The sequence below is a fragment of the Thermobia domestica genome, chromosome 14, assembly GCF_964235325.1.
Source record: "Thermobia domestica chromosome 14, izTheDome1.hap1.1, whole genome shotgun sequence".
In the NCBI taxonomy this organism is placed as follows: Eukaryota; Metazoa; Arthropoda; class Insecta; order Zygentoma; family Lepismatidae; genus Thermobia; species Thermobia domestica.
Genome location: NC_137467.1, coordinates 57,346,288 through 57,362,003, shown reverse-complemented (window position 1 = coordinate 57,362,003; position 15,716 = coordinate 57,346,288). Strand labels below are relative to the sequence as shown.

Below are 15,716 nucleotides of genomic sequence, written 5' to 3'. Positions count from 1 at the left end.
CTCAGCTTCTGCTTCTTTCCCCTCCCGTGCAGTAATATCTAAAGCACCTATGCACTTCCGTCTGCTGCATATTATACCACATCGTATAAATTAAGATATCATAAAATTTTCACTTGTAACTATGGTATTAGTACACTTTCTTTTCCCGCTAAAATAAACACTACTTTCATTCATGTTTTCTCTTTACGGGAACATCATAGTGTGCGACGATGGACGCTCCATGGCTTAAGGATATTTATTCATAAAGAAACGAACTTTGTTAATTTTTCAATAAAAGTGCTATTCAGATTTTCTCTTTATCGGGTTAGCAATGTGCTGATAAAAAATATTTATTCAGGATAAAATAAATTTGCAAACTTCTTAACAAATTGCTATTCATAAAAGTTTTCCTGAATATTTATTTTTGTAATTCTGCCATATTTTGCCATTCCTGGGGCATAATGGATGCATACTTTTGAAGCTTTTAGCTTTAGAAATCAGTATCTGAGTTTGTAATCATTCAAAGTGATTTGATACGGTATTTTATCTACTTATCTTGTATGTTAAGTACTTGCTTTAAAACTGTTGAGTTTTCAGTTTTTAATATCAGCAGTTGCCAATATATGCTAGTTTCAACTATTACAATGAAATTCCCTTCACGGATACCTCTCAATAAAGACATTTTCATAATAGGGCACTGTATGTATTATTACGGAATAAAACAGTTTCCTTTTTACGGATACAGACACACACAGTTCAGTAACTTTTAGATAACAGGCAAGTATCATTCTCAGTTCATACGTATTTAGCACAGAAAATATTTTCTGCAACTTGAAAATAAATCTGCGATTCAGTACAGTAAACAGGAAATCTCTTAGTCATAAAATGTCCTTGTCGTTAGAAAATTATCTGGTAAACCACCACATAAAACAGCTACCACTATACGCTGAACTTTGAAATTTTTGTCTTCCTTGTCCACAATAAATTGCTTTCTACTGAGAATCCTTGGAAACCTTCAATGAGTACAAGCCATCACGGGAAACCAGACGTATGGCCAAAAATCAGACCTTCTCTTTTACCCGATAAATTCATTAACCTTTCATTTAGGACTAGTATCTTCCTCTGTAATTTGTTCTACAAGAAAATTTCAACGAAGAATATATGCTCTATCACCTCAAAAATTCTCCCAGTAAGTCGCATACTAAGTACAGTATTTTAATATTAGCCTACATGTATAACTAATGTTTTTACTATATACTGTACAGAAATACCGCATGAGTTCTGATTAATCTAAAAGTGTGTAATATCTCCGTAACGGACGTTTCTCATTTACGGACAAATAATTATGTGTCATTGGTGTCCAAGGTTTCATTATTCTTACTACATACCTGTCTTCGTCTTCTAACTGTTCTTCCTCCGCCCTTTCGAAATAAGAAAAATAGACTTTTTCTGATGAATTACGAGGAATTATAGCCTCCCATTCTGGAACAGGTCCATCGGGTAACCCTGACGGAGCATAGCCACCAGAATAGGCAGGAAATTGTGGTGGGAGCTTTGGATATAGCATATCTGGGCATGGGCAAGGAGAAGTTTCATGAGTTGGTGATTGACTTGGTACTATCACAGACTCTTCTTCTCGCTCATGGTTGGTTGGTTGTATGTCCACTGGTGTTTGCACTTGAGGTGCCATGTTATATGCAGCTTGAACCTGAAATGTCAATTTACACTTCTTTTAATGCACTTGACAAAAAACACTTCAAGAATTATCCCTGCAGCTTTTATATATGCAGTGAGCACGTGGTTGAAACAAAGGAATCCGAAATGTGAATAGAACAAACGCACCATAAAACAACAAGCACGTAATGGATGAGTCAAGCATAATGTATTTCCGTCAGTACTTCCGACATCATTTGTTTTCGGTGAGCTCCAAACACACGAGCTACATATGGAAGTTCCAAAGTTTATGTTTTGCTTTGGCATATAAATATTATAATGAACGAGAGAAAGGTAGTTTTTGTTTAATTTCTGAAAGGAACTTCAAAGACCATATGGATCAAAGATATGGTAAGTATGAAAACTATATGAAAATAAAGCAAAGTAAAAAACAGTTTGTGCTTTCTGTACCTAACAAACGTATTATTTGGAACCATGTACTTAGGTTGACAGAGGGAAGTGACGAAATTACTTAACTCATCCATACGCTAATCTCTTTCGCTAAAACTTTCATTAGATAGGGAAGGGATAGAAAAGAACGAAAGTATTAAATACATAAATAAATAAATAAAAAGGAACAGTGAGATGCATTGGAATCGGCGCTATATTAGTAGTATCCTACCTAAACTACTCAACAGGTAGAAAATCTTAAATTTACGATTACCACAACCATACGATTTACAGCCACAATATCTCATAATAGCAAGCTACAGCAGAACTTCCTCCAGAGAAAAAACTTACAACACATTTGGTCATAGTTATTCGCCAGTCATACTGAATGTAGTTCGAATGGCTGTCAAGTAATGTATGACTGAAAATTTTGTGTAACTTTCTATTATTTTAAACGTTTCTCTCCCTTTTTTCTCTATATTTCACGATGAGCAATTTTAATTATAAACATTGTTAATAAACAGCTACTCATTTTGATCAAGTGTATGTTTTCTCCGTATTTCGTATTCCAGGCAATTTTAGTACAACTGAACACTGCGTAAAGAACCTTCATAGATTTTTAGGGTTTCCTGTAAGACACGTTTATATTCATATTTTTTTTTCCTCTTAGCTTCAAATTAAACCTGCCCATATGATGGTATAAACGGAACTGTTAAAGGTATAACCAGCAAGGGATGACTAAAACAGAATGCTTATTTTTGTAAATGAATAACAGGAACCATTTGTTGGTGTGTCATATCTACTTTTCTAAGCTTAAATAACAAATATTACTGTACTTTCATTTACTTTATTACTTACTTTATTAACCACCACAATCTTATTTATGGAATATTGTATTGTCCAATCCTTCCAAAAGGAAGATTTTTATTATTATCATCATCTTAATTGATAAGATAAAACTACTAGTAAAGGGGAATCTAGCCCAGGGCGGGGGGCCTCCTTCTAGCCCCCAAGTTTTTGAGAGAGAAAATAATTTACGCTATTATTTATATATTTTTGAAAGTGTATAGCAAACTCATGATTTACCTATCATAATCTGGGGTCTGGCTGCCTCCCCAGGTTTTACCTTTTAGATAGGTTTTATAATTTATTTGTCTTGTATGAATAAAGGCTTGTACAGGTGAACTGCTTTATTTCTATAATATTGCAAGAGATATTAAGGTTTTGTGCATTAAGTAACTTACTTGACTAGATGAAATAAGAACATTATCGCCTTCTACTCTTCTCTTCTTTCGTTCAGACTCATATTCTTTGGAGCCATCCCGTTTACTCCTATCTTTCTCCTTACGGTGAGCTTTCTCCACATTGCTTTCGTGGCTTCTTCGACTACTTTTGCTATCCACACTACTATCCCGATCCTTTTCCCTTTTCTTTGACTTTCTTTCTTCATGTTTTAGCTTGTCCTTTTCGATCTCTCTCTCTTTACTTTTATGCCTGTCTTTGCTTTTGGAACTGACGTGCGAGATACGACTTGAGACAGTTGATATGGAAGATACGGAACTGGAACTTGGCCGCCTTTCACGAACATTTGAGTGCTGAGTCTTCACTTCTTCTGGTTTTGGTTCTCTGTGAAAATAAACATATTTTATGAATATAGAGCAATTTTGTATTATGAATATTTCGGCAGATAATTTTACTTAACATATTTGAGTTCTTATTTGAATGAACGGAATCCTATTGGTCTCCAGAACAATTAATGGCTACTAAAATGTTCTATGATATCTAATAAATACTGGAAGCAGCTGATATTTGAAATATTATTTTCATTATGTGTCAAATTTTAACATAAGATTTGATCTGCAGATATTGCAACATAATTAAATAACAGACCTACAATTCTTTAATATTATCGATAAGACCATACGCTCGTTGTTGAAGCTATAATAAGTTTGGCTGGTTAAATTAGAGTTTAGCGTCCCATTCAACATCAAAGTAAAATCAGACTTGGTATTATAGCTTAACGTAGGATCTCAATCACATGAGTTCTCATCAACCAAGCTATAATAGAGAAGTAGTTATACGGAAATAAATATTCAAGATAATGCCAACTTTCATCAGTGTTTTCCCCATATTTTTCCATTACCTGTATTATTATTCCTCATCTTTTTATTTCTTTGACAATTTCTTACAATCAAAGCGAAAATTCGACAAATTACACATGGATTGCATTGTTTGAAAGAAGCATTACCGGTTATAGAGCGTATCATTATTAATTACTATTATTTACACAATGAAGCTATAACTGTAAAAGTAAACCTCAATTTCAGAAGTGTTACAAAACTTTTATAGTTCAACTTAATTATTTTGATGAGCTAAGGTAAAGTTTCCTTGCTTGTACTGTTTTCGGTTAGGATTAGGAATTAGATTTCTGGGCTTTCGGCACTTACGGCCATGTTGACCCGTCATATATGAGGGTTGATGTCACTCTCCGATCACACTTCCCGGGTAATTGGGAAGGAAGGAAATGGTCTGGAACTATTATGTGAGGTGTCATCCCGGTATTTGCTTGGTGTAAATGAAAACCTGGTGTGGTGTGAATCCAGGAAACATCATTCAGAATGGCTAGCCTGAAAACATTTTCACACTTTTTTGAGTGTTCGCACCGGAAATCGAATCCGAAACCGCTCGCACCAAAGGCGAGAGCGTTAGCGACTACGCGCGTGGGATCTTTGAGTTAGGGGCAAATGCGAAAGTTAACACATACACACACAAAAAAGAGACGCTACTACCAGACAAAATGTATCTATTCATTGCAAATACCAAAGCACTGATGGAGACACTGTTAACAATTAATCTTACTTGTTACAATGCTGCATGAGGTCTATGGTCTTCAATGTATGGCGTACCTTCTTCAGCATATTTTGGACGGACCTGAAGTCCATGCTTCGTAGTTTGGTCTTGAGCGATGGACGAGCTGTGGTGCAGTCTTCGCTTCCCTCCCCAATCAAACTGTAGACGTCTACAGCCAATAGAGACCAAAAATGTTCTATAGGGTGCGCATATGGAACATTTGGTGGATTGGCATTCCATAATACACATGGTAATAGTGCGCCGTCAGCCAGTCAGTTGTTTTCCTGGCATAATGGCTGATTGCGAGATCTGGCCAAAATACATACTTATCACTACGATGATATGTGCTAATGAACTGAAGCAACTTCGGTAGACATATCTTGGCGTACATATCAGCTGTGATAGCTGGACCATTAACTGTATTGTTGAATGGTTCGGTGACACCCTTTGACGAAACAGCCATTCATACCAGTATTTTCTTCTGAAAATTTTCGCTGTTTTTGTAGCGTACAGTAACTGGAGTCTCCACAATATCGGAAGTATAATATCCGTCGTTTCCAGACATTTAATCTCCTGTAAATGGAAAGTATTTTTCGTCGTCCATGATGATCATTGTGTCAGGATGCAAAATGTTGCGACGAAGTTCTCTACACTTGTTTGCTATTGTAGCCAGTTGTTTCTCGGTATATTTGGGTGCTTTTTGACGCTTGAAATATTTCACACCCATTTTCTGCAAATTCTGGGCAAATGTTCTTATGGAGTCATGAAACTCGCCAGCCAGTTTTCTGACCACTAGTCAGAATACGGTTTCCTGCAAGTTCCTTCTGTTTCCTTTTGTCACTATGGGCCAGTCTGCCAGGACGACCAGACTGTGGCAATTCTTTAACCGGGAGACCATTTTGAAAGCGTTTTATGTTGGTATATATCGAGTAACGCGAAAAGAACTTTTTGAAAATGCTTACAACTTTCCACCACAGGTAGTTCTCCAAGGAAGTGATATACACGTCCTCGTAATGCAATTCTCTCTTCTTTTTTTCCGCCACATACTGCTCATACCTTCTTGCTCAGTATGAAGCACACTACGAAACTCTGATACCCAAGACTGACTCGCACTGCTCAATGTGCCTTGGCACAGCAATGACACGTTTGTGTGTTAACTTTTGCCCATGTCCTTACGACAAAAATTCGCTCTGCTCACAGAAAACTTTTATTTTAATATTGCTGTATACTCAAATTTACAAGATTAAGCGACATTTATCGCCCTTTCTATCGTACATATGTTTAAATTTACGGCTCATCGCGTTTGCAATACTTTTGTAGTCCTCACAGTAAAAATATCACATTTAATAACTTGCTGCGCTTCATGTAATGAGAATTCACGACTAATTCAAGTTATTAACAATGAGCTTTGACTAGAATAATAATAATAATACCTAACTGAAATTAAAATTCAATATTCTACACTGAGTATAATGTCAAATTCAATATGCGAAGAATCAATAGATTCTATCAAAAGCGTATTTTCTGAGGATGACAACCTTATTTTAAACTGCATTCTACGACTATTTTACAGTTTTCTCTTATATCAAACTACTACCATCCATTTCATGGTGCCTATAATGCACGCATTTTACTTTTCTCTTCTCTTTTCTTCTCTTTATGCATGTGATTGGGCATTTACAAGATTACACATTATTGCCTTCTTATTTAGAGTCATTAAAATTATCACATTTTAAAATAATGAAAACCTAGTGTGGGGATATATATAGCCAAATAAAATAAGCATTAGTTGTTAGTCGGTAAGAATGAATCAAAGCAACACATACTTAAAACGATCTTGCCACCACATAAAGACAAATTCGAATATTTCTCCAAAAACATTCAACAGTTGAGTTAGCAAAAATGTTCGAGTGTTAAAAATTTTAAATATTATTCAATCTAGCTTATGAATCATTTAATAAAGTATGCAGAGATTATAAATACAATATATTTATATGGCTTGTGAAATTACTATCGTCACCCGAATTGGCGTATGGTGTTAGCCAATAAACTCGCAGTGCGTTGTTACCAGACCTTCAGTGACGAATCTAATCATTCATAAATGTCCACAAATACGAACAAAATCAATTATGAATGATTCGATTCCTCCCTGAAGGTTTAGTAACAGCGCAATGCGAGCTTATTGGCTGATCCTATACGCCAATTCGATTGACGCAAAGTTTAGTTTCATTTCGGGGAATATTGTTGTCGCCCAAACTATGTATTTACCACAAAACTATCGAATGATATACAGTTTTAACAAAAGAAGAAAAGAGGCTGAAATATTTGAATTTTTTAAGAAGTTGTAAATTATGTTAAATCGTAATATCTTATAAAAATTGAACAATCTCATAAACTTTATTTTCATCAGCAAAATAGTGTAAACTGATAAATATTTAATTGAAGCACATATATGATAAATGTACAGTAATCTACAGTTTCTATATTTGGATCATAACTGAAATTACAGGTTTCACAAAGTATCAAACTGCATTTGTTGAAATAAATCTTCTAAAAGATTTTTCTCGTAGCCTTCAATTTCTTAATTTCTGTTCGCATTCATGTAAGTTAACCATTTTAATATATCATATCAATTATAACTACCGTTCTTCTGGCTAAGTTAAGCCTTAGTAAGAGGTGAGAAAGTGAGTAGAAAATAGCGAAAATGTTTATTAAAAAATGAGTTTAAATTTTGTATGATGTTCGAGGATAAATTTAGTCTTCCAATTCCATATATAATATCAGCTGACAGAAGTCACTATTTGCAATAAATTTATCAACACTTTCATCATATATACACTAGACTTCTGAGTATCCGGCCTCCGTACTACACCGCCTAGTTTTCTTTTATCGTAATTAAATGAAGAGGGCAAGGCGTTGCGTTGACAACACTGCCAAGCCATTGGAAACGGGCGTCTGCTACGATCCTCCTACGTGTCGTGAGTAAAATACAAGTTGTGACAGGTAAAGAGCAGTGTTCTATTTCTTGTTCATTTTTTCGTCAGGTGTAACGGGCTTCAATACAGTACGCTTAATGTTTTTTTAAGTGTATTACAGTGAAGTCGGGCCTATCCGTTTTATTTTTTTTTATTCGTCTGCCTTTCCACCACATTAGGCCTGGTACTCGGGAATCTACTGTATATTGTCTCTTGACTTATTTTCCTTATTATTATTATTATTATTATTTAAATGCAGCGAGTTTCTTTCGTATGCCGTTCCAGGCTTTCTTCATATTTGTAAAATTTTTACGTCCTTATTCAGAAAAAGAGTTCTTTCAAGTGTACAGACAAGACGGACACGAAAACAATCATTTTAAAATCTTCAACTCTCTTGTATCAATTGACTCACCATTCAGACAAAACTGACAATTAATTTTAATTAAATCACACACACATTAAAATACTGATATCCGCCTTGATGACGTAATGGTAAAGGGCATTTGTCCAAGGAAACCTTCAAACAGCAAGTGGTGTCGAGTACTAACCGAAGAAAAAGCTTTCGTGTTAAGTAGTGTAACAAAATATATGGCTATTGCTTGAATATTATGGAAATTAAATTACGTTATTTTATTTATTTATTTATAATTTAAGAACAGTTTCTTTCATGTTTAAGGAAATTTAGAAGCATTACAATGCACGTAGATCATAACGCATAATGAATAGGCATGGTCTCGTATAAGGTGTAAAAACAATATTTACTTTCATTTTGTTTTTCGATTCGAAAAGAGGGAGGGTTTGAAGGAATTTTTAGGGAAAATACCCCCAACTAAGGTGCCCCTTCCATTGCAAACAAAGAACCGGTATCATAATAATATGAAAATGTATTAGATTAGAAACAAAACGCGGTACAACATGTGTGTTTTGCATACGTCAAGATACATTAAACTAAAGAATCACATTACACTCGATCACTATCAATCAAAATGAAAAACAATGTTCTCCTTCATAACAGGTCATACAAAGTATATACAAAGAACAAAAGTAATATACTCCTGAAACTTGCAGCTGTTGTTAAAAACATATTATTATGTTCTTACACTTTTAATTTGCCCTTTCTTTCGGATATGCAATACGTAAAATGGCGTGAAGTTTACTGGAAATTACTTTAAACTAAATACTATTTTGTACACTTTGATGAATTACAAAAAAGGTTATCTGTTGATTTTTGGAGTACTTTGAAAAATGTAACCTAATAATGAGTTCCCAAACTGTGGGGAAAACTGGCCCTTCAATGCTTTTAAGAAATCTCTATTATGAAAACTCACAGGATTTACTTCCTGATTAACATCCGATTAACATTTAATAGATTCGTTCCATATATTTTCCCCAAACTTATGCTCTAAACAACAGTTATTGATCTATTTTAATTTTATTCATTTATTTACGATAATTATACCTGTTGTGTTCTATGATTGCTAAACTTTACTCTGAGAGAAGAACGCAAACTGAGGCGAATATTCGGACACAAGAGGGACGGGAATGAGGAAGGGCAGAAACTTCATAACAATGAACTGCAATTATACCATTTACCAACATTGTTAAGATAATTAAGTCTAGAAAGCTAAGGTGGGCAAGTCATGTAGCAAGGACACCTTCAAAATTTCTAACAGGAAACCTGAGTGGTAAAAGAGTATTAGAAAGAACTAGGCTCAGACGGGAAGACAATATTAAGCATTCGCGGATATAAGAATACAAAGTAGAAACTGGATCTGGATGGCTAACGACAGAAGGCAATGGAGAGCTTTTAAGGATAAACATATAAGGACATATATATGTATAAGGAAAAGTAACTTAAAGACTAATGAAAAGTACACCAAAAAATTACATAACATGTATACTTACGCTTTCAATATATCTTTCGTTTCCGCTACTTTGCATGAGATTTCCTTATTCCTGTTCTTCCTCTCCTTATTCCTCTCAGAATTGTCTTTACTTCGATCCCCTCGCTTTCTTTTCTTGGATACTTTGGAGTCACTTGAAGCACTATGAGAATTAGCAGTATCACCAGAACCAATATCACTAGCACCAAACTTTGGTTTTATTTCATCCTCACTATGCTTCTCTTTGATATTTGGTTCAGGGGAAGCACAAGTGGAACCACTCTTTTTACCCTTAGCTACCGGCTTCGTTCGTTCAGAGTCAAACAACCGATGAAGAACTTCAGACTTCGACACTGACACTTCATCCTCCTCACGTTTCTCGTTCTTCACTGTCACTTGACTATCGGGATTAGATTTAGAACTAGTAAGTTTAGAAGATATTTCATCACTTGCACACTTTTCTGTCTGTTGTTCACTTTTTGCTTGCGGCCTGGTATCAGGCAATTCGGTTCGAGTCCGCACTTCCCTTGACTTGGGAATGTAACCTAATTTAGAGAGGTCAATTTTGCACAGTAATTTTGGAATACCATTCTCCCCGTACAGTAGCGGAGGTATCTCAAGTGGAGTAGGCTTTTCGGCACTACTATTGCCACTACTAGCAATACTAGCTGTAGGAGTAGTAACAGTTGTTACTCCAGAGGAAATATAGTTAGAAGAAGTAGCGGTAGTGTCATGACTAGGCAGTGGTGAGAGCAAAGTCACAAGAGGTGGTATGTGATCTGGTTGAACAAGGTTTCTTTCTGATGAAGATTTTATGCTAATAGGAGATGCACAGCGCAGTTCATCATCAGTCGCACTAGTGACGGTGATACCACCTTTGGCTCCACTCTTGGCGCCACCCTTGGCACCTCCTTTAGCACCGCCCTTGGCACCACCTTTACCACCACCCTTACCTCCTCCTTTTGCACCCCCTTTGGCACCACCCTTTGCACCACCTTTACCACCACCCTTAGCACCACCTTTTGCACCAACAGTTTTGATTTCACCCCTACTATCCTCGTCTCTCTTCAAACTGGGACAAAACAATTTCTTTAGAGTTACGTTCTTCTTTTTGTCCTGAACTCCTTGTCCCTCTACATCCAGTTTCGGTGGACTCTCCTCCTTCTTGGGTTTCCCAACATCCTTACCCTTGCCCTTCCCCAACCCAGAGTTGTCTTTCGAACCCTGATTATTTTCACCAACACAATCATCACTCGATGAATGACCACGATCACTCTCTGAACTACTACTCGAGCTTGTCTTATAGTTGATTTCACGAACTCCTTTACGAGGACTTCTTCTTGTGCTTTTCCTAGGAGATGTCACAGGTTTTCGAGGACTCTTCGGTGACTTCTTTGGGGTAGGAGGAGGAGTAACGGTACAGGTTAACTGAGGCTTGTGCATCTTGCCTGGTGACGGCGTGATCGCTTCCACATCAATTTCACTGTCGGAACTGCTGCTTGTAGTTGGGCATACAGCTGCGCTCTTGATTTTTGCCATAGAACGCTTTGAGTGTGTGGACGAAACTTTGGTAGGTGATGATTGCGCAGTCATGGATTTCTTTGACTTTTCCTCTCGAGATGATGTAGTCCTTCGCTTTTTGGGCGTTTCAAATTCCGAAGGCTTAGTTATTTTGTTACGATTCTCTTGTACTCGACGACCTTTTCTAACACCTTTTGTACTTTCCTTTTGATTGGACACTTCACTTAAACTATCACTCATATTCTGTCTACACTCACTCTTTCTTCTTCGGCCTCTTCGAGACACTTTCACATTTTTAGGCCACTCCACGTCTTCGTCATCGGAATCAGAGTCACTGTTTCGAGCAATTGAGTTGAATGCACTGACCGCAGCTGCACTGCTACCTCTGCGAGTTCGCCCCCTGGAGTTCCCTGTTTTTGTACTATGATCACTACCTGCACTATCACGCCCCTCCTCATCGTCACTTGAATCAGACGGTTCCGACTTTTTGCCACTGAATTTCCCATCCGACTGCCGTGTGTCGGCAACAGTTTCTGTTCGATTAGTGGATTCATCAGAATCTGATAAACTAGAAATTAATTCGTGTCTATTTACAGCGTCTTGAACTACACTGGCGATTTCTTTTGGATCACTCGCATCAGAATCATCTTTTCTTGAATCACTGCGTTTCACTGGCATCTCCATGGGGTCATCTGGTCCAATCGGATCATCCATAGGATCTAGTGGAACGATAGTTTCTGTTGGGAAGTTCTGAAACAGTGGATCTCCTAAGACTGAATCAATGGACATATTCTTCGAGAAATCATCCTCCTTCGGAGATACCTGAAAGACAATAAGTATATATTACCATAGAGAATCTTAAACTTCAAATGGGAATAAATTCTTCCTTCAACATATGGAAACAGAGTCATATTGTGTATATCGGATGTTCTAAAAATGGCACCCACAGACAATAAAGTGATATTCTTTCGGTCAAACTAAAGCGAAAATGTTACATAGTGGTATACCATCTGGGGCCTCATTGAGCCGATATGGGCAATACAATTTCAAAAAGAGGCAACGTTGCAAATAACTTGGAGCCATTAGCAATGCTCTACGATCCATCACGCAGTTACAGTAATTGTTACACCAGTAAGTGATGCTGGTATCAACGTCTATCGACTTTTAACTGCCATCTGAAAAAATCGATCTAACTATTTGATGGATTGATAGATCTGTTCTATAGTTCTTCAGCTGCGGCGTTGCCACATGTGCAATTCGCGTCTCCAGTGAAGGACCCGAATGATTTTATATATAATTTCGCTTTATTTTGACCTGCAAACAGTGGTGTAACAATAGTGTTTGGCGCCCGTAGGCAAAATCCCTAGTGGCGCCTCCCCTCACCAATCGAATAGGAGCCATGCATGACCATCTATAACTTATGCGTACGCGCAGAAACGGTCATAAACCGGAAATTATCAGTGGGACGTTACTGACCGTTTTTCTTTTTATATTGTTGAGGTATGTCTTTTAAAAGTAAACTGGACAGAGTATCCTGTTTTCTTTTATCAGAGCAGAGACGTTCTATTCATGAGCAAAATTTTCACCCGGTTTTATTGCTGCCCCCTCATACCTAGTCCTAGCCCATATTTAACTTTTTATTACAGTGATATTAGAAAATACGTTCGAAAAAATATTTTGGGGTGCTCGTTCGGGCACATCCTGACGTTGGCGCCCCGGGCAGTTGCCCGGTTTGCCCGACCCTTGGTGTTTGAGCTTGATTCTGTGTAGCCGCGGTACATGACAATTGTACTGTGCCTCATAATCATGGCAACATTTTTTAACTCGTTTTAACCCAGATCTTATAGGTCATAGAATTTGTCATTATTGCTGAAGCCTGTTGCGCACGGGAATTTTATTTAACGTTAATAAGCTTAGTACATGTAATATAGGACTGATATCGTATTAATACAGGAGTATTAATTTTTTAATCACACAGTGCTATAACCTTGACGAGTTTACAGTAATGCCAATAATTTGATACGCGAATGTAATAAACTGCAAGAGAAGTGAGCAGGAATTTTTATTCTTGCATGTTCACAAAGGAAGATAGCGAAAACTTGCTCTCTATTTATATAATTTGCTTCTTTTCTATTGGGCGCCCCCTAATATACCGAAACTCCCTGCGCCCGTAGGCAATGCCTACCCTATTGCTACGCCACTGCCTGCAAAATAGCACTCTGTTCTTCGTGAGCGCCATTTTCGGAACACCAGATATATACTTCTTATGACCTCGACCAAAAACATCTTAAAGGTATAAAATATGACTTAAGATTATCTTGAATCGTCTATAACGAAGTGTATAAAAGCAAGTAAACAAGAGAGAGAGAAAGAGAACTACAAAAGTTCAGTTCTATGTCACTGTGAGCCACTTTTTGAATGACTTTATGTAAAATGTGAGGAAACAGAGTCAAGTTCGAATTAAGAGGAGAAAATATTACAAGCATGGAAGAGCAGATTTTTCTGCAGTTACTTTCTGACAGTACGTCTTCACTGTTTTCGTTGGTTGAATTGGAGTTACCGGTACCGACGGTATAAGGAGATGTGAACATACATCTTAACGTGTGATCTAAACCACATGAGCTCCTACCAGGAATCGAACCCAGATCAGTACGCTAATTATATAGCCAGGAAGGAGTTCCTCCACTGTCCCCCAGGTTTCCTTTCTTTAGGAATTCTGCTCCGACGTTGACCTGGCTAAACTATATTTTCGTGATATTCAATATGGCTGACAGTGAGAAACGATAGCATTTTTCTTTCTTTCTTCCCTATACTTCATTTAAAGTTTGAAAGAGAGACAATTATAATATTTATTGCCTTCAATGCGGTTTTTGTATAAAACTATCATATAGGTACTTTCATATATGTAACCAATTACTTACTAGAAAATAATAAACAAGTCGCAATGCCGCATGAAGTAGTTTGGTTTGTGTGACGTGATATTTTCTAAATTAATATTGAAACAGAAAGTGGTAGTATATTTATCCCATTTCCAGTTTTAGCGTGGATATGGAATATATACTTGGAACGCTTAATTGATTGCAGAATACAACTTCTCGCCATCTCTTACCGTTGTTACTCTATAATGATCAATATCAAAAACCAAAAGTGGTTGATTTCTGTCACTTCCGGTTTGAATATAGGGTTGCAAGAGAGTACCTATTCTTAGTACGCTAAACCACCTTAAAAAAAGCTTTTCGGCATCTTGTCGTTTCTGCTATTGAAACCAGAATTTGTATTGGATTTCAACCACTTCTGGTTTTAAAACAGAGTTGGGAACGGAAATGAAATGCTCTTGGTACAGGAGTTCTTGGGACGCTTAATCGATTGCATAAAACTATGTCTCTCTGTCAATTATCATCTTTACGCTATAGCGATCAGTTAAAACCGGAAGTAGCTGATTTCTGCGTCTTCTGGTTTTAATAAGAGAGCTTAGAATGGATATGGAATATATACTTGGGACGCTTAACTGATTATAGGAAACCGCTTCTCGCTATCTATTCCGCTTTTTTATTCTATGGTGATCAATGTTATAAAACAAAAAGTCGGTGATTTCTGCCACTTCCGGTTTGAATAGGGGTTAAAAGAGAGAAGATGGAACACTAAATCAATTCTAGAAACCGCTTCTCGGTCTCTCTTACAGTTTTTGCTCAGATCAACACTGAAACCGGATGCAGTAGTGGATTTCTATCACTTCCGGTTTTAACAGAGTTAAGGGTTTCAAAGTTATGAGATGCCGAAATCGAGAAAATTGTAACCTTGAGGCTGCCTAGCTCGAAAACTATGAGATATATCAAAAGCGGATAAAGAAATATTAGAGGAACTAGTACACTGTCTATCGAAATAACCATGTTTCAGAGTTGGGAAGTATCGGTGCAACGGATTTTATAGAGAAAGCTGCGGTATAGGTTCCACTCTTCCACCTCTCTTTCTAAAATCAAAGTGACATTTTTCTCGATTTCGACATCTCCTATAACTTTGAAATAACGCGTATTTCGCTCTATGTTTTATATACATATACAGATATAGATAGGTAGATATGTATTTAAGTTTTAGTGAACCAAACTCCATAAAAAAAAAAAAAAAACTCATACCACTAACGAAACACACTATACGTATTTTCGCGCTGGGGAACAAAACAGAACCTTCTTTTCGCATTATATAGTCAACGACGAAAGTTATTTCCGTTTGATAAAATTAGTTTCGTACATAACTTCAGAATGGAAGAAAAAATTGAGTACAGTTTTCAGTAAATTAGAAATAATGTAATTTTCTGTATGTTCCAGTCTTGAAACTCGGTGATACTGATACTGATACTGATACTACTACTACTACTACTACTACTACTACTACTACTACTACTACT

The 15,716-nt window shown here is 36.8% G+C and overlaps 1 protein-coding gene across 7 annotated transcripts in view; it reads right to left on the bottom strand.

The window, feature by feature from the left end:
* The window catches only part of lilli (AF4/FMR2 family member lilliputian), a 561,135-nt gene that overhangs the window by 27,199 nt on the left and 518,220 nt on the right, over nucleotides 1-15,716 (bottom strand). For all 7 annotated transcript variants that reach the window (XM_081737944.1, XM_081737943.1, XM_081737942.1 and 4 more), the window contains 3 exons: nucleotides 9,813-12,133; nucleotides 3,327-3,708; nucleotides 1,368-1,687 (listed from right to left, as the gene is read on the bottom strand). In XM_081737944.1, coding sequence (XP_081594070.1) covers nucleotides 1,368-1,687; nucleotides 3,327-3,708; nucleotides 9,813-12,133 — 3,023 coding nt within the window. The remainder of the gene's footprint in view (nucleotides 1-1,367; nucleotides 1,688-3,326; nucleotides 3,709-9,812; nucleotides 12,134-15,716) is intronic.